This window comes from Monodelphis domestica, chromosome 5 (assembly GCF_027887165.1).
Source record: "Monodelphis domestica isolate mMonDom1 chromosome 5, mMonDom1.pri, whole genome shotgun sequence".
NCBI classification, from domain to species: Eukaryota; Metazoa; Chordata; class Mammalia; order Didelphimorphia; family Didelphidae; genus Monodelphis; species Monodelphis domestica.
In genome coordinates this window covers 301,315,048-301,340,727 of record NC_077231.1, presented here as the reverse complement: position 1 = coordinate 301,340,727, position 25,680 = coordinate 301,315,048, and the positions used below count along the sequence as shown (strand labels likewise).

At 37.2% G+C, this 25,680-nt stretch overlaps 1 protein-coding gene across 1 annotated transcript in view; it reads right to left on the bottom strand.

Annotated features, from left to right (window-relative positions):
• The window catches only part of ZCWPW2 (zinc finger CW-type and PWWP domain containing 2), a 335,386-nt gene that overhangs the window by 151,432 nt on the left and 158,274 nt on the right, over window positions 1-25,680 (bottom strand). Inside the window, exon 3 of the mRNA XM_007505209.3 lies at window positions 25,495-25,654. Within this exon, the coding sequence (XP_007505271.2) occupies window positions 25,495-25,654 (160 nt within the window). The remainder of the gene's footprint in view (window positions 1-25,494; window positions 25,655-25,680) is intronic.

Sequence of the window (25,680 nt, the reverse complement as noted above, 5' to 3'; positions counted from 1 at the left end):
AAATGCTCATGACTTATGCAGGTTTATTTTGTATCCTGCAAATTTGCTAAAGTTGTTGATTATTTCAATTAGCTTTTTGGTTGAATCTCTAGGATTCTTTAAGTAGACCATCATGTCATCCGCAAAGAGTGATAACTTGGTCTCCTCCTTGCCTATTTTGATGCCTTCAATTTCTTTTTCTTCTCTAATTGCTACTGCTAGTGTTTCTAGTACAATGTCAAATAGTAGAGGTGATAATGGGCATCCTTGTTTCACTGCTGATCTTATTGGGAATGCATCTAGTTTATTCCCATTGCAGATGATATTAGTTGATGTTTTAGATATATACTGTTTATTTTTTTAGGAACGACCCTTCTATTCCTATGCTTTCTAGTGTTTTTAATAGGAATGGGTGTTATATTTTATCAAAGGCTTTTTCTGCTTCTATTGAGATAATCATGTGGTTCTTGTTGGTTTGCTTGTTGATGTGGTCAATTATGTGGATGGTTTTCCTAATATTGAACCAGCACTGCATCCCTGGTATAAATTCTACTTGATCATGGTGGATGTCTCTTCTGATCACTTGCTGGAATCTTTTTGCTAGTAGCCTCTTTAAGACTTTAGCATCTATATTCATTAGGGAGATTGGTCTATAATTTTCTTTCTCTGTTTTTGGCCTGCCTGGTTTTGGAATCAGTACCATGTTTGTGTCATAAAAGGAGTTTGGTAGAACTCCCTCTTTACTTATTATGTCAAATAGTTTGTATAGTATTAGGATTAACTGTTCTTTGAATGTTTGATAGAATTCACTGGTGAATCCGTTGGGTCCTGGGGATTTTTTCTTAGGGATTTCTTTGATGGCCTGTTGGATTTCATTTTCTGATATGGGATTATTTAAGAATTCTATTTCTTCTTCTGTTAGTCTAGGCAGTTTGTATTTTTGCATATATTCATCCATATCACCTAAATTGGTGTATTTATTGACATATAATTGGGCACAGTAATTTTTAATGATTGCCTTAATTTCCTCTTCATTGGAGGTGATGTCCCCCTTTTCATCTTTGATGCTGTTAATTTGCTTTTCTTCTTTTCTTTTTTTAATTAGGTTGACCAGTACTTTGTCTATTTTGTTTGTTTTTTCAAAATACCAGCTTCTTGTCTTATTTATTAAATCAATAGTTCTATCACTTTCGATTTTATTAATTTCTCCCTTAATTTTTAGGATTTCTAGTTTGGTTTTCTTCTGGGAGTTTTTAATTTGATCTCTTTCAAGTTTTTTTATTTACATTTCCAATTCATTGATCTCTGTTCTCCCTTGTTTGTTAATATATGCACTCAGGGATATGAATTTACCTCTGATTACTGCTTTGGCTGCATCCCAAAAGGTTTGAAAGGATGTCTCGCCATTGTCATTTTCCTCAATGAAATTATTAATTGTTTCTATGATTTCTTCTCTAAGTGATTTTGGAGTATCATATTGTTTAATTTCCAATTAATTTTTGATATGGTTTTCCATGTACCATTACTGATCATTATTTTTATTGCCTTGTGATCTGAAAAGGCTGCATTTATTATTTCTGCTTTTCTGCATTTGTATGCCATGTTTCTGTGACCTAGTGTATGGTCAATCTTTGTGGTGCTGAAAAGAAGGTGTATTCCTTTTTATCCCTATTTATTTTTCTCCATATGTCTATTAATTCTAATTTTTCTAAGATTTCATTCACTTCTTTTACCTCTTTCTTATTTGTTTTTTGATTTGATTTATCTAAATTTGATAATGGTTGGTTCAAGTCTCCCACTAATATGGTTTTACTGTCTATTTCTTCCTTCAATTCTCCTAGTTTCTCCATTAGAAATTTGGGTGCTATATTATTTTGTGCATACATGTTGATTAGTGATATTTCCTGATTATCTAAAGTCCCTTTTAACAAAATATAATTACCTTCCCAATCCCTTTTAGTCAGGTGTATTTTTGCTTTGGCTTTATCAAATAAGATACCATGATTGCAACTCCTGCCTTCTTTCTGTCAGTTGAGGCCCAGAAGCTCTTACTCCATCCTTTAATTCTGACCTTTTGGGTGTCTACCCGCCTCATGTGTGTCTCTTGAAGACAACATATGGTAGGGTTTTGGATTCTAATCCATTCTGCTATTCATCTATGTTTTATGGGTTAGTTCATCCCATTCACGTTCAAAGTTATGATTGTCACTTGTGGACTCCCTGGCATTTTGATATCCTTCCCTAATTCTAACCTTTCTTCTTCAGCTCTAACTTTTTAATCCAGTGATTTATTTTAAATCAGTCCCCCTTGTCCCCACCCTTGATATGTTTCCCTTTCTAGCCCTCCCTTTTTGTTCCCTTTTCCACCCCCCTCTTCTTCCCTCCCTTTTTTATGTTCCCTCTCCTCCTTCCCCCCCTTGGTTTTCCCTTCTCCCTACCCTTGTTGGGTAAGATAGAATTCAAGATCCCAATGGATCTGGATGTTCTTCCCTCTCAGAGTTGATTTCCCTGAGAGTAAGGTTTAAGTAAAAACTCTCTTCCTCTCCTTCTTATAGGAGTTTTCTTCCCTTCCCCTTCCCGCGTGAATCTTTGTGTGAGAAAGATTATTCTATTTGGTCTTTCTTTTCCCCCTATTTACACATTACATTTTCCCCACATATTAATATATATAGATTGATATAAATGTAGTCCTTATAGAAGAGAGTTTGAATAAAAGAAAAAGATAACATTTATCTCCTTTTCCCTTTCCTTCATATTTACCTTTTCAGGTATTCCATGCTCTTTGTTTTTCGATATTGAACTTTCCACAGAGTTCTGGTCTTTTCTTTGAAAAAACTTGGAAATCTTCTATTTTGTTGAATGCCCATACTTTCCCTTGGAAGTATATAGTCAGTTTTGATGGGTTGCTGATTCTTGGTTGAAGGCCCAGCTCTCTTACCTTTCTGAAAATCATGTTCCATGCCTTACAATCATTCAGAGTGGAACTTGCAAGGTCTTGTGTGACCCTGATTGGCATTCCTTTATATCTAAATTGTCTTTTTCTGGCTTCTTGTAAGATTTTTTCTTTTGCTTGAAAGCTTTGGAATTTGGCAATTACATTCCTGAGAATTGTCTATGGGGGATTTAGTGTAGAGGGTATTCTGTGAACTCTTTCAGTGCTTGTATTGCCCCCTTGTTCTAGAATTTCTGGGCAATTTTATTTGATTATTTCTTGTATTACGATGTCAAGTTTGCTGTTTATTTCTGGCTTTTCTGGTAGTCCAATTATTCTTAAATTATCTCTTCTCCCTCTATTTTCCTAGTCTATGACCTTGTTGGTGAGATATTTTATGTTCTCTTCTAATTTCTTGGTCTTTTGGCTTTGCTTTATTAATTCTTGCTCGTTGTCTTCCAGTTGCCTGATTCTGACCTTTAAAGCCGGGTTTTCCTTTTCAGTTTGGTCAAACTGGTTTTGTAGATGCATGAATTTCTTTTGCATTATTTCCCACTTTTCCTCCAAGAAGGCTTCCATCTTTTTGATCATTTCTGATACAAATTCTTCATGGGTTTGTGGAGAGTTTCCATTTCCTTTGGAAGGTTTTGGAGCATTTGCTTGTGTTTCCTCTTCTATCTCCTCTGTATTTTGTATTTTTGCTCCATAAAATGTGTCCAAAGTCGCCCCCTTCTTCTTGTTTTTTCTTGGAGTTTTGAGGCTTTTCTGTGCTGTTTGGCACCTCTATCTGAGTGGGGAGGTCTAGCTTTTCTTGTCTCTGTCTGGTGTTCAGAGGCTTTAGCCCCAGGTAAATTGTCCATTTGCGGGTGTTACTGCTGTCAGTTCCCTCCCGATGCTTTTTCGTTGCCTTACTTCCACACTCTGAGCCTGGTTTGGCACTGTCCACAAGGTATCTCAGAGCCTTTGTGGGCCAGAAGAGCCTGCACTCTGAGGGGGGGGGGGGCATGGCTTCCTGGAGCTCCAAGAGCTCCTGATAGGATTAACTTCAGCTGGGTTGGACTGAGTGTGTCTTAACGCAGGGACCTTCCCTGAGACTCGGACAGAAGGATCCAGCCAGGGGGCTACAGGCTCCCCTCTGTCTCTCTCTGTTTCCCTGCTGTCTGGGTGCCCCCGCGACTGTGTCAGGTTGTTTTCAGGATGCGGCCTTCAGAATAGCCAGCCCTGAGGTCCTTTTGCTGGCTCTTAGGTTCCCACTGCTGCCTCGGACTCAGAGCTCTGGGTTGGGGGGATGGGTCCTGGGACCTTCCTTCTGCCTACCCCTTAGATCCGATTGATCTAGGGTTCTGGCTTTTGGGGGGCCATACCTTTTGATCCAGGTCCAGGAGGAGGGTTCCCGGGATCTATCCTGTTGTTTGTTTTGAGTATCGGTGCCCTAGGAGGATACAGTTTGAGATCGATAAGGAAGGGTTTCGGGAGATCTGAACTTTAGCTCTCTCTAAGCCGCCATCTTGACCAGAAGTCCTGGTATACTCTTAATGAATATGAAAGTTGTGGCACGTTTTGGGGAAAAGAGATAGTTTGGAATAGACTCTATAGAAATTTATTAAAGAGTCAACCAATAAATGATTGGTAAGCTTTAGTAAGTGTCTAGTTGAGATTAAATAACCAATTTTGTGGACCTAATAAACAATTATTAGAATTTCCCTAATAGTGTTCAGCAACACAAGAGTGGAGAAGAAAGCAGTAGTGGGAATAAACGAAAACTAGAGTTTAAAAGGGATTACTGTAATTACTGTACTGTATTACTGAAAAGGTAAAGTGATAATTCAAGGAGTCAAGGGACTCAGAGTTAGAGAACAATAGCAAACTGAACTGGTTAAATCTAGGATAAGATTTTGAAAAGAAGAAAGTGAAGCCAGAAATGGAATGATAGCTTGAGAAAGCAGTTAAGGATTAGGTGACTAGAGGTTAGAGTAAGGAATATAGACTTTGTATGAGTGAGGCACAGCCCAGAAATGGAAGAAAAGACCACACTGATCAGATGAAGTAATCTCAGAGTTGTGAATTATGAAAGGAAAATACTTGCAGATGGCAATAAACATCAAATCAATAAACATCTACTCTTGTCCCATCCAACTTCACTCGCATTGGACTTCTTTGACTTTTCAAACCTTTATTACCCATAACTTCTCACTCCCATTACAGTTTTCTTTTGTTTGTTATGTGAAAGAGAATTGAAAATTCTCTTTGTTTATTTTAAATTAATCAATCAAGAATTTGAAGTACTCCTCTGTTAAGAGAATTTTTATTAATGCCTCCTTTTTTATATTTAATAGGAAAAGGGGCAATAATATTTTTCAGTGAGAGACCCCCTGCTGTGCCACTTATCAGTTAAAGGGAGTGAGTCATTTGAAGAAAGCTCCAAAGGGCTTTTTGTCTCTGGGTCTCCTGGGGAGAGGGTGTGCTGCTAGCACACTCTCTGGTTGGAGACAGAGAACAGAATTAAGGCCTTAATAGTCTTATTGATTATTAATAACCTTGGTAGATAAGGTAGATAGATAGTGGTTATATTATTAGATAGTGAGAATAGGATAGTAGGTGAGGGCTTCGACCTAGCAGAAGATATTGCCCTCTGAGGCAGATATATTTAGGGTTTTGGTTTTTTTTTAAGAGAAATTTAAATAGGATTGGGATCTTGGGTAAAGGTACAAGATAGTATAAGATTACTTTCACTTCCCTCCTTCCTATTTCCTATCCATATTTCCTAATAATAAACTGTTTTGCATTTAATAAATTGTGCACTTGCTTTTGTTCAAACTCCTATCCCCCAAAATTTAACCCTTCATGCCTCCTTTCACACTTACTTAGTAAGAGTCTTTTTACTAGAAAAAGTTCACACTCCCAAAGGCCACAAACACTGCCCTATGAGCAGTGTCAGGCAAACTGAGAGGCTGTGTTTGGTTCCTGTGAAGTGGGAGAGAGACAAGTAGTGACATGGAGAAACTGCTTATAAAAAGCCAGCCCAGAGACTTCTGAGGAGGCATTTTAGGAGGAATCACTTTTTTTCTGTGATTCATTCTTCTGCCTTGGTGGCTCTTGCTGAGGGAGGACTTCTGCATTGGTGTCTCTGAATTGGATTTTATCTGCATTGGTGGTTCTTGCTCAAGAGACTACCACAACTCCTGGTTGTAGATCAGGACCTTAAGAAGTCTTTGTCAGAATTGAGCTGGATTTCTTTGGATTAGCAATGATAGGGTATTTAGCTAGGCAATATTTTCTACCTTCTTCCTACATTTTCCCCTTTACTATCTCTACCTTGCTATAATAAAGTTACTAAAGCTACAATAGTCAACTGACTAATAGTCTAACTTTAATTTTTATAAATGGCAACTACAATTTTTTAACCAATTTTATCTTTGTCAAACCAAAAATTTAACTATTATATTTGGCTACCCAATTTTAATTATTACAGTTGCCTTTTCCCATTAGATTGTAAGTTCCTTAAGAGCAGAAACTGTCTTTCTTTTTTGTTTTTATATGAAAGTGCTTGGTACAGTGTGTGGTACATAGTAGGCATTTAATAATTATGTATAAAATATTGTCTATTGGAGAAACATTGAATAACTGTCCTCTGAGTGCAATTTATCATACTAGGCACTGATATACGAAGACAAAAGCAAAGTAATCTTTATCCTAAAGGAGCATCTATTTTCTAGGGGGAAACAACATATGTAAAAAAAAATATGTAGATGTAGATGTAGAACTACTTTCCCAAACCCCTCTCCAAATAGTGGGATAGATCCTCAGAAGACAGTTGGTACTTCTCCCCCTCCAGATCCTAGAATCTTGAGGGTAGAGATTGTCCTTCAAATGCTGTACATCAGAGGTCCCCAAACTATGGCCCACGGGCCACATGCAGACCCCTGAAGTCATTTATCTGGCCCCCACCACATTTCTAGAAGGGGCACCTCTTTTATTGGTGGTCAGTGAGAGGAATACTGTATGTGGCGGTGCCACAAAGCACAGCATCGCTCACATACAGTACTACTTCTGGTGACATAATCCTTTGTGTGATGCCTTGTTCTGAGAATAACTGAACGAGAATGAGGTACCATGCAAAGGATTATGTGCCGCCTGCATACTGGAAGACGTCAACACAGTGAGTGGCCATCTGGGGGAGGGGATTCTGTATTGTGTATACTGCTGCCCGGTATAGTGGTGGTGGTGATTGGCCTGTGCAAGGTGTGACAGGCCCATCCCAGCCAGCACGGCAGCCTCCACTATCCCAGACAGCAGCCTACAGTGTCACAGGCCCAGCACCGCCTGTATACAGGCATCGGATAGCAGTGATCTGGCCTGTGACATCAGCGGTGGGCCTCTACTGTGAGAAGCCCACCACTGCCACTGGGTGTTTTATAAGACACCCCCTGTTTTGGGGGGGGTAAAATTAATATAAGACAGTGTCTTATTTTCGGGGAAACACAGTAGTACAATGGCCTCCATACACCCCCAGATGCACAACATAATGACCCCTCCTATAGGGGCCATTGTACTGTGTACAATGTGGGGAGAGACTTTTGGGCAAAGGAAGGTTATAGGGGCCATTATGTTGTGCATCTGGGGGAGTATGGAGGCCTTTGTACTATGTGGGGGAAGTGAGGCACGTGTTTTTTGTATTATGGTCTATAATTACAGATCCATAAATAAATCATGCCTTCTTTTTTCCTGCCATGGAATCTGATTACATGGCTGAGTTGAAGGAGAGCTTTGAGACATTTTTATGACTTACTTCCACAGATAACAGCTTTTGTGCTTTCAAAAAACAAAGAAGTACCAGAGCTCAATGATGCAGAATGGAAATGGCACTTCACCTTTCTGACAGATGTAACAGAGCTACCCAACAGTTTCAATGTGCAACATCAAGGAAAAGGGAAGCTCATCTGTGGTATGCAATCACATGTGAAAGCATTTGAAGTAAAATTAGGCCTCCTTATCAAATAAGTGAAGGAGGAAAATTTCTGGCATCTCCCCTTAACTCAAAACCTGTTAGTGGAAAAACCCTTGATTGCGTTCCCAAAAGAAACACGTGTGGATTCATTGGAAAAAATTGCAAAAGGAGTTTTCCTAAAGCTGGCCGTTCCCAGTGTATCTGATTTGTCATTATTTCCTCATGCAGCCACTACCAATAGTCACTGCTATCCAGGAATCAGTTAGTACTTTGATGAGAAGTTAAAATCTTCCCAACTCTTTGAAATTCTCCAGGTTATATGAGGAAGAGAAGGCAAAGGCTCTTCTCTACCTCCAAGGAATTCCCTCTCAAAGGTTTAGCAGAAACCACTTTCTCCTCTAAATGACCTATCTCTAATTGGCTTGTTATTTTATGGATCACCCATAAGATGCAACTGGGTATACATTTGCAGAAGATGGCTTTGAAAGAAAATTGGTATTTTAACCATGAGTGTATTGAGAGGTACATATGAGCACAAAGAAGAGACAATGCAAAAGCAAGGGTCCCAGAGATACAATGTCATGGATGATAGAGTAATTGCCTGAAGACCAGTTCAGTTAGACCACAAAAACATGCAGGGGTGAGAATGAAATTAAGATCATCCTCTCCATGGGCATCTTATTTAACCATACGAAGGTGCCCCAAATAGGTGGAATATTCAAATTATAATGTCTAGACTATGACTGGTTTTTAAATTCTTATTGATTTGTCACCTATACTGCTAAATTAAATTTTTCTTAACAACAGCAAATGTGCATTTACTCTAACATAGAGTTTTGTATGCCAAACAATTTATATCAAGAGCTGGAAAAGAAAGCTTTTATACTCCAACAACCAGCTCTGTACCTCAGGGAAGGTGTGAACTTGGCAGAAAAAGCCTATATTCTGCTTCAATCTGGTCCTTTCACACAACCCCTAGACTGATAATGCAATATATTCCCAAGCATTGAAGTAAGAGAACAGAAGAGTAAGTCAAGAAGGAAGAATGTGGAATCTAGAAATTCAGGCATTTGCAGTATGTGGTATATACCAATTAGCTTACATATGAATTGTCTAAATAATATTTCAGGAGTCATAAACTGCAAAACCCAATGAGACTTCAATTTAGTTTAAAAAAAAAAAACATGATTCCCTAATCCTTCCAGCCAGAAGTCATCTTGTCCTCCTAGAATCTTTCATGACATTTTTAAATGTGGATACCTCCTATTTAATTATCTATTTTATTTTGTATTATTACTTGTATAAATTATTTTTTTATTTTAGATGCTTTGTATAAATTACTTTATTATTTCTATTTTTGTTGTTTGCATAAATTATTTTTATTCTATATTATTTGTTCCAGGAATCCTGGACTATTCCATTTTTTCTTTGTATCTCTAGAGGTATGCAAAGAATTGGCACTTAATAAATGCCTCCTGATTTTCATTAAAATGCTATGGCTATATATTAGCTCTCTACCAACCCAGTAAATTTCTAGAGGATAGAAAATATTCCATCTTTTTTGGATTCCCCAAGTTATAACACATTGTCTTACACACCGGAGGTGATTTATAAATGTTAGTTTAATTGGATTGAGAGGAATGTTATTCATTTAGACTTCAGCACATAGTTACAGTGTAATCTGAGACATAAGAAGGATGCTGTTAGCATTAGAGGGGAGCAGGCAATTAATCTACAGGTAATTTCTGAGGACACCAAAAGATCTCAAGTATTGTCCCCATCCAAATCACCACTTGAAATTTAAGACTGAAGAGCAAGTTGGACTTTCATCTTTAGAGCTTAAAGTTTTGTTAAAAGGAATAATAAAACAAATATACCTATAAAGTACAGCACTTTAAATATTTGTTTAGTGTAAAAAAGGGATCAGTGGGGTTTTGATGGAAAGAAAAGGAACAGCCACAGTTTATAATTAGGTGTACTAATGGTTATACTATGTGAACAGAAAGATATTTTTGGTTTGGTTTTTTGTTGTAAGTGGCTGAACTAACTTTAATCAGTTACACACTGATCTCTTAGAAGAATACAGAAGCCTTAGAATTTAAAAACATTATGAATAGTCTTCCAAAGAGATTGATAAGAATCAATATAGCTCACTAATTGAAGAAAAGGGTCTTGCATACCCTTGTTCATCTCTTAAAACATCTGTTTGTGGGTAAGGTTAATTACTCATGTAGTTGAAAGCAAAATTGAATTCACAACAGGAGATCAATAAGAAGGCCTTTATGATTATCTGGGTTGTGAAGGATAGCTTATTGGGGGAATTTGATATGATTATAACGATTAGAAACAGATCCCCCCTTTAGATTGAAAGCAGGTGACATTGAAAGTTTTTAAAATATAATGTAGAATAGAATTATTTGCATATAAATGATCAGAATATCAATATGGATCTATAAATGTCAGCAGTCTATTACAAATGCCCTCAAAACTACCCACAATATTAGTCCCCACAAGACAATAAGGCAGGTCTATTTAGTTTCCAAGCAGTATCACTGACCAAAATGCCAAAAGGAACACAATGTTAGATTATTTCATCCAAAAGCCTAGAATCCCAAGGACCCAAAAAGCTTCCACATGTTATAAAAACCATGTTTTGACAATGAGGACAAAAACAGTGTCAATTTTCCTATGGTATTTCAATTTTATATTGGTCAGGAAAGCAAATTTAAAACTATTGTTTGTAACAAATATATGAATTCCATTAAGGTTTTAGTACAGTATCGAAAAGAGTTAGGAAGCTCTTAAAAAAGAAATTCAAAAGATATTAATGAATCATTGAAAAGAAAAAGAGGAAACTGTCCAAAGATATCAATGTGGTTACATAAGGAACTCAAAGGCAAACTTGTCTTTTTTAAAGGCACATAGAGAAGACAAAAGCAAGAGTAGGTAAAATTATAAACAGAAAAAGAGTGGTATAATTCTTGGTGAGAGTATTCAAGCTCAAAACGAAGCAAGACTGATGAAGAACCAAACAAACGCAACAAAAAAGTCATTTTATCCATAATAGAGGGAGAAGGGGAGAAGAAAAGGAAGAGGGATCAATAATAAAGGAAAACACTTATAGAAGAAGTAACTCATCCAGATTCCTCAGTTTGAATACCGCCTCCTTGGCTAAGTGGCCATTGTTGGTTTTATTGTTTATTCAATCATGTCCAACTATTTGTGACCTCTTGGACCAAAGCATTCAAATACTGTCCATGGGGTTTTCTTGGCAAAGATACGCCATTTCCTTCTCCACTGAATTAAGGCAAACAGAGTTTAAATGATTTACCCAGGATCACACAACTAGCTAGTGTCTGAGGCTGAATGTGAACTCAGGTCTTCCTGACTCCAGAACCAGCACTCTCTCCACTGAGCCATCTAGTTCCCTCCAGGTGACCAAAGGCAAAACATTTAACCATAGAAAGTCTCAGTTTCCTCCTCTGGAAAAAAAAAGTATATTAATATTTCCATCACTTACTTCAAATGGTTTTGAGGAAAGTGTTTGCAAACTCTAAAGGAAATTTTTAATGTGGGTTGGTTCTTTTTTAACATAATTCTGAAAACTTTTTATTTAAAAAAATTCTTAGGAGACTCATGCAATGAGGGTCAGTTGTTGAAGGGTAAAATAAAATGTATGTGCTCTGTGTGCCCTTTAGGAACTACATCTTCCAGAAACCTAGATGGAGCTTGGGAGCTTTCCACAAGCCCAATTTTAAAGGACAAAAGGAAACTTTCAACATGATGAGAGAAATGGTTGATTCTGAGATGGAGCCAGAAAGAGAAGAGGAAGAAATCGAGGCTGGGACCTGGACCTAATATCCTATTTGCTCAGTTGCTGTGGGAAAGCAACAACACTGTCCACAATTTCCCCAGGTCTACTGAAGCCATCATGAATTCCCTTGGTCTGTAATACTACAATGGACCAATCATGATACAGACAAAATTCATTACCATAGAACTGCTTCACAGTATTGTTTGGGTTTATTGAAGTCTCTTTCATTCTATTTCAATTAGCTTTGCAAATTTAAAAAAAAAATCATTCTTGTAGAAATTTTGTTAAGCCTACAAAATATGTAGACTGTTCCTATTTAGCCACCCTTTACAATATCTTCCCACCTGCTTTTACTGATCCCTATCCCACTAAGTATAGAACAAAATCATCTGCCTGGAGCAAAAAAAAAATCAGTGTTTCCCTACAAATATACATTCCTATGAAACCCAACAAAAATGAAATAGAAAGTAGCAGCCAAGAGAATTAACTTTCTTTTAGGTCCACAGATAGATTTTCATTAGTGCAGTTTTTGAAATCCTTTAGGTATATCCTGATTTCTTTTAGGCCTGGGGCAAATGAGCATATACTTATTTTCATGGCTGATTTAAACCTGTGAATTTCTCCCAGTTCAATTTCCTTACCTTTCTGAAGTAATCATCATGGCAAGAATGTGAGGTGATAACGAAAATTTCAGATAAGTTTATACTTTTAAAATCATCTCTTGGTTTGGGACATATTTGACTCTTGTGCCTTGCTTTATCAATAGCTACAAACATCTTACTTTTTGCCTTTTTCATAGCCAGCATATTCAAGAAATTTTTCTTGGCACAATCAATAAAACATTAAATTCTGCAAAAACAAAAGCCCCACATCTCAAAAGACAAAGATATATGTAATTTTGTATGATAAATAGCTAAAGTTCTATTTAGCACAAATATTCTAGTTATATACATATACAAAATGTGGTCAATAGTTCTAACCCAATGGAACTATGTAGTTCAAATTTGAATAATGTGACCATTGTCCAGGCTTCATCATTAGCACTAATCTGGACCTAGCTACAGAACTTCAGAACAAGAAGGAACTTCAGGGTTCCTTCAATTCAAATGATATGGAATAAGAATCTCTGACAATATCTATATTAAGTCATCCACCCAATTGAAGACTTTATGGGGTAGAAGCCCTTATTACTTGACAACCAATTCCGCTTTTGGACAGTCTAATTATGAGGAAGTTTCTCATTTCATTGAACCTAAACCTGTCTCCTCACATCTTGTTCTTTGCTTCTGTGTAACGTGTAACACAGATGACCCTGGCCCCTGCCACATGAAAGTCAGTTGGCTGACTTGACCCAAGTTCTCCAGTATCATTAATTGGGTTTAAGGGGTGCCTATAGTTTCTGTAAATGACTCCATCCCCACAGATAATGTTCCCTTAGTTGCAGGGAATAGGACCTAAATCCCCATTCCTTTTAGCTACTGATAGTCCCATTAGCTTTTACATAGGAATACTGATTTCAAAAGATATAATCATACAAATTTACTCTCCCAACACATAGGGCTTAATCCTTACTCTTCATCCTCCACCTCCCACACCTGTTTTGTACCACCTCAGTCTCTGGGGAACAGAACGGGTCTGTGTGTGTAGCTATTAAAGGAAAGGAGTGTAGAAAAAGGATAGAGCAGAAAAGATAAGAAAATTTTCTACCTCTTCCTGAGTTCAGGCTTGTAATCATAAAATCTTCAAAGGCTTGCTTCATTTTTTAAAATATAGGGAATTTCTCCAAAAAACAGAAAGGTAAAGACAAAATCATAGATTTATATCAGCAACCAATAATATTTAACACTTAATATGTGCCAGTCTCTGTATCAAATTTCATCTTCACTATGAATATTTTCTCCATCACTTTAAGTCTAGATAATCAATGTAAAAAATAGACTTGAATACAGGACTACAATCCCCAAAAGCCTTTGTTCCACTTCCCCAAAATGCTTTGTAATCTCACGGGAATTCTGAGGTGGGTCGAGATCGAGGAAGGATTTAAGCTGGTGGCAAAGGTTTTAGGGGGCTCTTTTGGACTTCCGTTTTGGAGCAGATGCATCTCTTCCGTGATGTGAGGTCATTTTGTCTAGGCCTCTGGCCTAGGCACATGTTTCTTACTTGTATATTCTTTAATCTTTAACCTTTAATAAACCTTTAAAACAATATAATACTCCTTGCAGAGAGAAACTAATTTCTACCTGCCTCCTTCTCCCCATATTCCCTAATTTTAATCTTTACAGTTATGGCGACCACGAAGGGATGAGAACTTCTCAAATTTTTTAGCCTAGATAATGATTTTTTTAAAGCCACATTTCTCCAAGATGCTCTTTAGAAAACCATCTTGATCAGCTCCTGCCTGCGGCCCTCAACAGCTCCTGCTTCTGCTCCTGGCCTCTCACCTGGTGCCTGAGCTGAGCTCTGACTCCCGGCCCAACCCACCCCGGCGGTCTGTCTCTCGCCCATCTGGCCTCTGACCCAGATGGCTCATCACCCCAGCCCCAGTCCCAGGAGCGTGACCCCAGCCGGCTCATCACCCAGATCCTTGGAGCAGATTGCTGAGGACTCATTGCGACCAGCTGGTAACAGTATTGGCCACGTGGGCGGAGGGGAGAGACAAGAGGGAAAGGAGACCAGGTAATTTTCTCTTAGGCAAAGCCTCCATGTGGATGGGGGTATTGGCCACAGGAGGTATCAGAGCAGGGGAGAGAGAAAAGGGAGAGGAGAAGAAACAGATTTTTCAAACAGAAACTTAATAGCAATGGGCTGTTTAAAAGGATACCTTTTGGACTTCCGGTTAAGATGGCGGCTTAGAGAAAGCTAAAGCTCAGATCTCCGGAAAACCCTTCCCGACCGATCTCAAACGATAAGCTCCTAAGGCGCCGAAATTCAAAACGATCAACAGCACAGACCCTGGGAACCCTCCTCCTGGACCTGGACCCGGTTCAAAAGGTACGGCTCCCCTCAAAAGCCAGAACCCGAGATCACTCGGACCTCGGGGGTAGGAGCGCAGAGTCCAAGGCTCCCGGAAGCCGCAGCCGCACCGGGCTCAGAGAGCAGAACCCTCAGGGCCTTCTACCCGGGTCCCAGTGAAAGTTACTGCCTGGGGCTTCCACTGCAGAGAGCTGGTCTAAACAACAGCAACCCTCAGGGCGGGCAAGACAGCCTCACAGGCTGGATCCTGCTATCCAAGTCTCAGTGAAAGTCCTTGCCCTCGGAGCTTGGGAACCTGCAGCCCATCCCCCCGCAGGCCGACGAAACAGCTTCACGGCCAGCGATTCTGAAGGCAACTTCCGGAAAGCGAGCCCGGGGGAGAGTGTGGCCTCGTGGTCCGACCCTTCCATTCCAGTCCCAGTGAGGCATATTCAGTTTAACCCAGGGAAAGCTCATAGAACAAACATCTGCCCAGGGCTAAAGCCTCTGATCACCAGACAGAGATAAGAAAAGCTAATCCTCCACATTCAGAGATGACAAACTCCACAGAAGCACAGAAGCCCCAAAATACCAAGAAAAATAAGAAGAAAGGGGCGACTTTGGAAACATTCTATGGAGCCAAAATACAAAATACAGAGCAGATAGAAGAAGATATACAAGAAAATTCTCCAAAATCTTCCAAAGGAAATAGAAACTGTCCACAAACCCATGAAGAATTTGAATCAGAAATGTCCAAAAAGATGGAAGCCCTCTGGGAGGAAAAGTGGGAAATAATGCAAAAGAAATTCATGCATCTACAAAACCAGTTTGACCAAACTGTAAAAGAAAACCAGGCTTTAAAGCAAGAACTAATAAAGCAAAGCCAAAACACCAAGAAATTAGAAGAGAACATAAAATATCTCACCGACAAGGTGATAGATCTGGAAAATAGAGGAAGAAGAGAAAATTTAAGAATAATTGTACTCCCAGAAAAGCCAGAAATAAACACCAAACTGGACATGGTGATACAAGATATAATCAAAGAAAATTGCCCAGAGATTCTAGAACAAGGGGGCAATACAGCCACTGACAGAGCTCACAGAACACCTTCTACACTAAACCCCCAAAAGACAACTCCCAGGAATTTAATTGCCAAATTCCAAAGCTATCAAACAAAAGAAAAAATCCTACAGGAAGCCAGAAAAAGACAATTTAGATATAAAGGAATACCAATCAGGGTCACACAAGACCTTGCAAGTTCTACTCTGAATGATCGTAAGGCATGGAACATGATCTTCAGAAAGGCAAGAGAGCTGGGTCTCCAACCAAGAATCATCTACCCAGCAAAACTGACTATATACTTCCAAGGGAAAGTATGGGCATTCAACAAAATAGAAGACTTCCAACTTTTTGCAAAGAAAAGACCAGAGCTCTGTGGAAAGTTTGATACCGAAAATCAAAGAGCAAGGAATACCTGAAAAGGTAAATATTAAGGAAAGGGGAAAAATGTTATCTTCTTCTTTTACTCAAACTCTCTTCTATAAGGACTACATTTATATCAATCTATGTATACTAACATATGGGGAAAATGTAATGTATAAATAGGGGGTAAAGAAAGACCAAATAGAATAATGGTTCTCACACAAAGATTCACATGGGAAGGGGAGGGGAAGAAAACTCCTATAAGAAGGAGAGGAAGAGAGGGGGGGGGGTTACTTAAACCTCAATCTCAGGGAAATCAACTCTGAGAGGGAAAAACATCCAGATCCATTGGGATCTTGAATTCTATCTTACCCAACAAGGGTAAGGAGAAGGGAAAACCAAGGGGGGGAAGGGGATAGGGAGAACAAAAAGTGAGGGAAAGAGAGGGGGGAGGGGGAGGGAAGAAAAAGGGAGGGACTAAAAAGGGACACATCAAGGGAGGGGACAAGGGGCACTGATTCAAAGTAAATCACTGGACTAAAAGGTAGAGCCGAAGAAGAAAAGGTTAGAATTAGGGGAGGCAATCAAAATGCCAGGGAGTCCACAAATGACAATCATAACTTTGAACGTGAATGGGATGAACTCACCAATAAAACGTAGACGAATAGCAGAATGGATTAGAATCCAAAACCCTACCATATGTTGTCTTCAAGAAACACACATGAGGAGGGTTGACACCCACAAGGTCAGAATTAAAGGATGGAGTAAGACCTTCTGGGCCTCAACTGATAGAAAGAAGGCAGGAGTGGTAATCATGATATCTGATAAAGCCAATGCAAAAATAGACCTGATCAAAAGGGATAGGGAAGGTAATTATATTTTGTTAAAAGGGACTCTAGACAACGAGGAAATATCATTAATCAACATGTATGCACCAAATAATATAGCACCCAAATTTCTAATGGAGAAACTAGGCGAATTGAAGGAAGAAATAGACAATAAAACCATACTAGTGGGAAACTTAAACCAACCATTATCAAATTTAGATAAATCAAATCAAAAAATAAATAAGAAACAGGTAAAAGAAGTGAATGAAATCTTAGAAAAATTAGAATTAATAGACATATGGAGAAAAATAAATAGGGATAAAAAGGAATACACCTTCTTCTCAGCACCACATGGCACATTCACAAAAATTGACCATACATTAGGTCACAGAAACATAGCACACAAATGCAAAAAAGCAGAAATAATGAATGCAGCCTTCTCAGATCACAAGGCAATAAAAATAATGATTAGTAATGGTACATGGAAAACCAAATCTAAAACCAATTAGAAATTAAACAATATGATACTCCAAAACCGTTTAGTTAAAGAAGAAATCACAGAAACAATTAATAATTTCATCAAGGAAAATGACAATGGCGAAACATCCTTTCAAACCTTTTGGGATGCAGCCAAAGCGGTAATCAGAGGCAAATTCATATCCCTGAAAGCTTATATTAACAAACAAGGGAGAGCAGAGATCAATCAATTGGAAATGCAATTGAAAAAACTCGAAAGCGATCAAATTAAAAACCCCCAGCAGAAAACCAAATTAGAAATCCTAAAAATTAAGGGAGAAATTAATAAAATCAAAAGTGATAGAACTATTGATTTAATAAATAAGACAAGAAGCTGGTACTTTGAAAAAACAAACAAAATAGACAAAGTACTGGTCAATCTAATTAAAAAAAGGAAGGAAGAAAAGCAAATTTACAGCATTAAAGATGAAAAGGGGGACAGCACCTCCAATGAGGAGGAAATTAAGGCAATCATTAGAAATTACTTTGCCCAATTATATGGCAACAAATACACCAATTTAGGAGAAATGGATAAATATATACAAAAATACAAACTGCCTAGACTAACAGAAGAGGAAATAGAATTCTTAAATAATCCCATATCAGAAATTGAAATCCATCAAGCCATCAAAGAACTTCCTAAGAAAAAATCCCCAGGGCCTGATGGATTCACCTGTGAATTCTATCAAACATTCAGAGAACAGTTAACCCCAATACAATACAAACTATTTGACATAATAAGCAAAGAGGGAGTTCTACCAAACTCCTTTTACGACACAAACATGGTACTGATTCCAAAACCAGGCAGGTCAAAAATAGAGAAAGAAAACTATAGGCCAATCTCCCTAATGAATATAGATGCAAAAATCTTAAATAGGATACTAGCAAAAAGACTCCAGCAAGTGATCAGAAGGATCATTCACCATGATCAAGTAGGATTCATACCAGGGATGCAGGGCTGGTTCAACATTAGGAAAACCATCCACATAACTGACCACATCAACAAGCAAACTAGCAAGAACCACATGATTATCTCAATAGATGCAGAAAAAGCCTTTGATAAAATACAACACCCATTCCTATTAAAAACACTAGAAAGCATAGGAATAGAAGGGTCATTCCTAAAAATAATAAACAGTATATATCTAAAACCAACAGCTAATATCATCTGCAATGGGGATAAACTAGATGCATTCCCAATAAGATCAGCAGTGAAACAAGGATGCCCATTATCACCCCTACTATTTGACATTGTACTAGAAACACTAGCAGTAGCAATTAGAGAAGATAAAGAAATTGAAGGCATCAAAATAGGCAAGGAGGAGACCAAGTTATCACTCTTTGCGGATGACATGATGGTCTACTTAAAGAATCCTAGAGATTCAACCAAAAAGCTAATTGAAATAATCAACAACTTTAGCAAAGTTGCAGGATACAAAATAAACCCACATAAATCATCAGCTTTTCTATATATCTCCAACACAGCTCAGCAACAAGAACTAGAAAGAGAAATCCCATTCAAAATCACCTTAGACAAAATAAAATACTTAGGAATCTATCTCCCAAGACAAACACAGGAACTATATGAACACAACTACAAAACACTCGCCACACAACTAAAACTAGACCTGAACAAATGGAAAAACATTAACTGCTCATGGATAGGACGAGCCAATATAATAAAAATGACCATCCTACCCAAACTTATTTATCTATTTAGTGCCATACCCATTGAACTACCAAAATACTTCTTCACTGATTTAGAAAAAACCATAACAAAGTTCATTTGGAAGAACAAAAGATCAAGGATATCCAGGGAAATAATGAAAAAAAAAACACATACGATGGTGGCCTTGCAGTCCCTGACCTAAAACTATATTACGAAGCAGCAGTCATCAAAACAATTTGGTACTGGCTAAGAAACAGAAAGGAAGATCAGTGGAATAGACTGGGGGAAAGCGACCTCAGCAAGACAGTATACGATAAACCCAAAGATCCCAGCTTTTGGGACAAAAATCCACTATTCGATAAAAACTGCTGGGAAAATTGGAAGACAGTGTGGGAGAGACTAGGAATAGATCAACACCTCACACCCTACACCAAGATAAATTCAAAATGGGTGAGTGACTTAAACATAAAGAAGGAAACCATAAGTAAATTGGGTAAACACAGAATAGTATACATGTCAGACCTTTGGGAGGGGAAAGGCTTTAAAACCAAGCAAGATATAGAAAGAATCACAAAATGTAAAATAAATAATTTTGACTACATCAAATTAAAAAGCTTTTGCACAAACAAAACCAATATAACTAAAATCAGAAGGGAAACAACAAATTGGGAAAAAATCTTCATAGAAACCTCTGACAAAGGTTTAATTACTCATATTTATAATGAGCTAAATCAATTGTACAAAAAATCAAGCCATTCTCCAATTGATAAATGGGCAAGGGACATGGATAGGCAGTTCTCAGATAAAGAAATCAAAACTATTAACAAGCACATGAAGAAGTGCTCTACATCTCTTATAATCAGAGAAATGCAAATCAAAACAACTCTGAGGTATCACCTCACACCTAGCAGATTGGCTAACATGACAGCTATGGAAAGTAATGAATGCTGGAGGGGATGTGGCAAAGTAGGGACATTAATTCATTGCTGCTGGAGTTGTAAATTGATCCAACCATTCTGGAGGGCAATTTGGAACTATGCCCAAAGGGCGACAAAAGAATATCTACCCTTTGACCCAGCCATAGCACTGCTGGGTCTGTACCCCAAAGAGATAATGGACAAAAAGACTTGTACAAAAATATTCATAGCTGCGCTCTTTGTGGTGGCCCAAAACTGGAAAACGAGGGGATGCCCTTCAATTGGGGAATGGCTGAACAAACTGTGGTATATGTTGGTGATGGAGTACTATTGTGCTAAAAGGAATAATAAAGTGGAGAAGTTCCATGGAGACTGGAACAACCTCCAGGAAGTGATGCAGAGCGAGAGGAGCAGAACCAGGAGAACATTGTACACAGAGACTAATACACTGTGGTATAATCGAACGTAATGGACTTCTCCATTAGTGGCGGTGTAATGTCCCTGAACAACTTGCAGGGATCCAGGAGAAAAAAACACCATTCATAAGCAAAGGATAAACTATGGGAGTGGAAACACCGAGGAAAAGCAACTGCCTGAATACAGAGGTTGAGGGGACATGACAGAGGACAGACTCTAAATGAACACTCTAGTGCAAATACTATCAACAAAGCAATGGGTTCAAATCAAGAAAACATCTAATGCCCAGTGGACTTACGCGTCGGCTATGGGGGGTGGGGGGGAGGAAAAGAAAATGATCTTTAACGAATAATGCTTGGAAATGATCAAATAAAATATATTAAAAAAATAAAAAAAAATAAAAGGATACCTTTTGACTGTTCTGGTAATTTCATTGATTTCACCTGCATGCCAGAAAAAAGATTCAGCCCAAAGATTTAACTTTGGGGAGTCAAATGGGTGGCTCAGGGCACTGAGAGCATGGTCCTGGGTTAAAATCTGGCCTCAGATACTTCCCAGCTATGGGGCCTTGGACGGGTCCCTTGAAACCCATTGCCTAGCCCATACGACTCTGCCTTTGGACAATAGACATTTAAATGGATAACTAAAAACAAACAAAAGAACCCAATGAACTTTGAAGAGACTAAAGGCTATATTCTAAGGCATTTCAGACTCCAATGGTTTATAAAAATCTCTGTATCCTATTGCATTTTTGTTATGGTTTAACTTTGTGATTTTAAGTTCATATATTACTGGATTCAATATTATTCTGCTTGAACTGAAGGTTGATTGAATTTATTTTGAATGTACTGAGTTTTGAAATTCTGTTGTTTTTCCCCTATAACTGTTGAATAAATATTATTGTGAATAAGCCCATATATGAAAAAACAGCCTTTTTCTATTTTGCCGAGGATAGATGGACTTCAGAACTGGTTATAATTGTATAAAACCTTTGGAAAATTTAATGTGCTAAATATCTCAATGATTTTAAGGGTTTTTTTAAATATGATTTTTATAATTTTTTTAAACAATCTCTGGTTATTTTGCCTGCCCCTACCACGAGGTAAGGCCTAGTAGCTGAAGTGAAATACATTTTATAACCCCCAACCTTCCCACATTTCTAAATATGTGAATGGAAGATGGGCAGTTAATCTCAGGCCATTTGTATCCCTAAAAGCCTCCAAAAAAGGAGCACCCCTTTATTTATGCTCTTCAGCTCACTATTTAACTTCCACCAGAATGATATATAGATTTCTTGATTATGTTCTAAACCCAAGATGAGTTTTACTTTGTTTAAAAATATGTGTATTACCAAGGTTGAAAGATTGCTATGTTTGTAAAAATTGCGACAAATGTCCATCAATTCATAGGTTTTAAAAATGTCATACAGCAACTTATGTGAAATATGAAAGTGTGTTTGTTTGCTATTGTAATTAATTGGGCTATTGAGAATTTTGGGGATTTTGGTAACTACATATTTGTACTACTGTATTTTTAAAAATGAAAAATTGTTAACCTTGTTCAATTCATTTGCCTTCTACTCACAGTGATCATGGCCAGATATTAAGAGGAAATGGATCTCATTTTTGGTGAGAAAGCCTTGCATTTTATATTTTCTTAGCTGACACAGAGTGTCAATGATTATAAGCTATATTTTTGATTTTTTAAAGCTCTTTTATTATTATATTTTTCTTGCATGTGCAATATATTTTTTCAGTTTTTTTTATTATTTTTCTCTCCTTTTTATATTTGAAGCACGTGTCACCACCATTAAGATTTTCTTTAACTTTTTGACTTTTCAGTGCTACAAATTTGAAATACATTTGCTAATGCATGCCCCAAAAAGTTTGTGACTAAAAAAACGATGCCATTAATTATTTAAATAAATTATGGGACTTGGCTTAATGATTCTGTCTGATTCCAGGACAAGATATACACACAAGAGCCATTGCACAGAGCCAAAGAAGGCCAATCCAGGATGTATTTATGCACTCCCAGGCCAATACAAAGGTCTTGAACCTAGTGTGAAGACTCGAGGTTACTATGTTTAACATGTGTTAACACATAGGTTCTCCTTGTGTCCACACTCACTCTGAAAATCCTCACAGACGAGTATCCCCAAAACCTTGGCTCATATAATCTGGTCCCCTTTTCTGCCTTTCATGGTGTGGTACCTTTCTATAGTCTTGGCTACTGACTAGGTAAATGCATCATTGCTTTGATCATTTTGATTGGGCCCTGATTCAAGGACCTGTTATAGATTTATTTTTCTTTTTACTTGGAATTTTTACACATAAGACTTTGATAGTCTATATTTTCATCCAGAAATTTTTTCTTTTCTTTTGGATTTTTCTGATATCTTTTTAATATCTCTTGCCAATTGATTCATATACCTCAGCCATGCATCCCTAAGTGATCCCGGTTTTTTAATCACCCTCTTAATGGGGGGAATGTGAAAAAAAAATCATTATTTAAATTGCAAAGTTTAAATTCCTTTTGAGAAGAATTTTAGGTAAAGAAGATGCTACCTCTCTGAATCCAGAACTGAACTGTTGGAGAAGCCACCATGAAGAAGCCTCCAGACCACAAGTTGCACAAAATTGAACTTTGGGTGTGGTTGATTGAACATTTATTTGTATGTATACTTTTATGCCAAAGGGGACTGCCCCCTAACTGGCTTTCTGTCAATGCATCCAGTAATTATTGGTTTTATTTATTTTTTTCTCTTATAATCAAATTATTGTAATCTTTAAATTGATTATGTTTTCATTATCCTTTGGAAAAAAATTAATTTTTTTGCAAATGATCAAACTGGGGAATGTAAAAAATAGACTTGAATACAGGACTACAATCCCCACAAGCCTTTGCTCCACTTCCCCAAAATGCTTTGTAATCTCACAGGAATTCTGAGGTGGGCCGAGATCGAGGAAGGATTTAAGCTGGTGGCAAAGGTTTTAGGGGGCTCTTTTGGACTTCCATTTTGGAGCAGATGCATCTCTTCCGTGATGTGAGGTTATTTTGTCTAGGCCTCTGGCCTAGGCACATGTTTCTTACTTGTATATTCTTTAATCTTTAACCTTTAATAAACCTCTAAAACAATATAATACTCCTTGCAGAGAGAAACTAATTTCTACCTGCCTCAGTCTCCCCATATTCCCTAATTTTAATCTTTACATCAACAAGATAATAAATCTAACCCTGACTCTACCACACCCCTGCTCCCCTCTCTCCCAAATGCATGAACATACAAAGAGATTTTCTACCTATTATTATTTTATAAAGAAGGAAAAACAAAAGTTCTCAAAATTTCAAAGCCATGCTATCTTTTCTCCAGAAGATGACTAGTTCCAATGTTGTCTGGAGAAGAAAAGTAATTAAGTAATTAAATCTTTCAAATTTAAAGGTCTTCTTTTCCATATACTATTTAGCTGACTAAAGTTAACAAAGATTTTGTTTGTTGCAATAATAGTTTTAAGACAAAAAAATAAGTCACTATTTTGATTCATTTATACTAATGTTAAAATATAGGCCTTAAATGGAAAATGATGTACCATAAAGCCTTTCTATCCAATGGAAAGCTTATAGTGTGAGTTGTTAGTGTGTGATAGAACCAGTATCCTAGACTCTTCCTCTCAGGCTGGTTTTCCCTTATAAGATATTGGAACTGACCTTAAGATTTGATTCACTCAGGAGATTAAAGTAAGACTGATGAAATCACTTCCTGGTCACCTGAATACAAAGGAGTCATGAGAGAGGCAATTTCCACTAATGAGGAATTTCCATCAGATGAATCAAGTCATGGTGCTCTTAATACATAGCTGAAGAGTCTTCTTTTGCTATGGCTAAGCAAGTGGTTTTTGTCTGTTTGTTTCTTTAATGAACTTATGAAGAACTTATATCTTATTTCATTATAATATTGTATTTAAACTACCAAGAGATTGACTCGGGTTTAGCAGAAAATGTAGAAAAAGTTTTAGTAAAAACAAAATTAACTCATATAATTGAGCTGACTCTATTCCTTAAACAAAAATTCTGTAATATCTGAGAACTTAATGGCTTTGCTATAATCAAATGCAAAAGGTTTTTTTGGAAACCTTGTAACAGAAAGTATTCAAGAACTTCATATAATGAAATATTCTATTCAAAATCTGAAATATTTTTATATTGCATAACTAATTATTTCATTTGACTAGTGCTACAACTTAAAATTTACTTCAGAAATTATAAAATTATTAAAAGAGAATTCCAAAACAGTTTCAAAAGATAATTAATTCTATGAAAAAGATCATAGTTGATTAATGCTAATAAATGTATTGTTAATTAAAAAATTTGTCATAGGAATATTATTGTGCTCAAAAGAATAATGAACTGGAGGAATTTCATGTGAACTAGAACCACATCCAGGGATTGATGCAGACTGAAATGAGCAGAACCAGAACATTGTATACAAAGACTGATACACTGTGGTATGATTGAATGTAATGGACTTCTCTACTAGCAACTTCTCTACTGCAATGACCCAGGACAATTCTGAGAGACTTATGAAAAAGAACGCTATTGACATTCAGAAGGAGAACTGTCGAAATGGAAACACAGAAGAAAAACAACTGTTTGATCACATGCGTTGATGGGGATATGACTGGGTATATAGACTCTAAACAATAACCCTAGTGCAATTATCAATAATATGGAAATAGGTCTTGATCAATGACACAAGTAAAACCCAGTGGAATTGCATGGGAGGGGGTGGAAGGAGAGGAGGGAAAGAACATGAATCATGTAACCATGGGGAAAGATTCTAAATTAATTAATTAAATAAAAATTTTCCATTAAAAAAATTCACCATCATCATCATCATCATCATACTCAAAACTACTATAGCTATATTATCTCAGAAACAAATATCACATCACATAATATTATATATTTATATTTTTAAGTAATTCTGGTATGCTTATTTTATGACCCTTGGGAAAGGTCCATTTTTATAAGTGTGTTATAAAAAATACAGTGGAATCAATAAAGTAACAACAAAAGTAAATAACAAAGTCATTCTACCTACCTTTAAAGTGATACTATAATGGCCAACACTATTTGCTTTTATCCATTTTCTTGAATGAGGATTACCCAGGAATTCTACATGATACTGTTCAACATTTCCATCAAGGTCACAGGTCACATACTCCCCCATTAAAGGATCAAGACAAAGTACAGCTGGCCAACTTTCAGGGAGAAAATATAATAATTG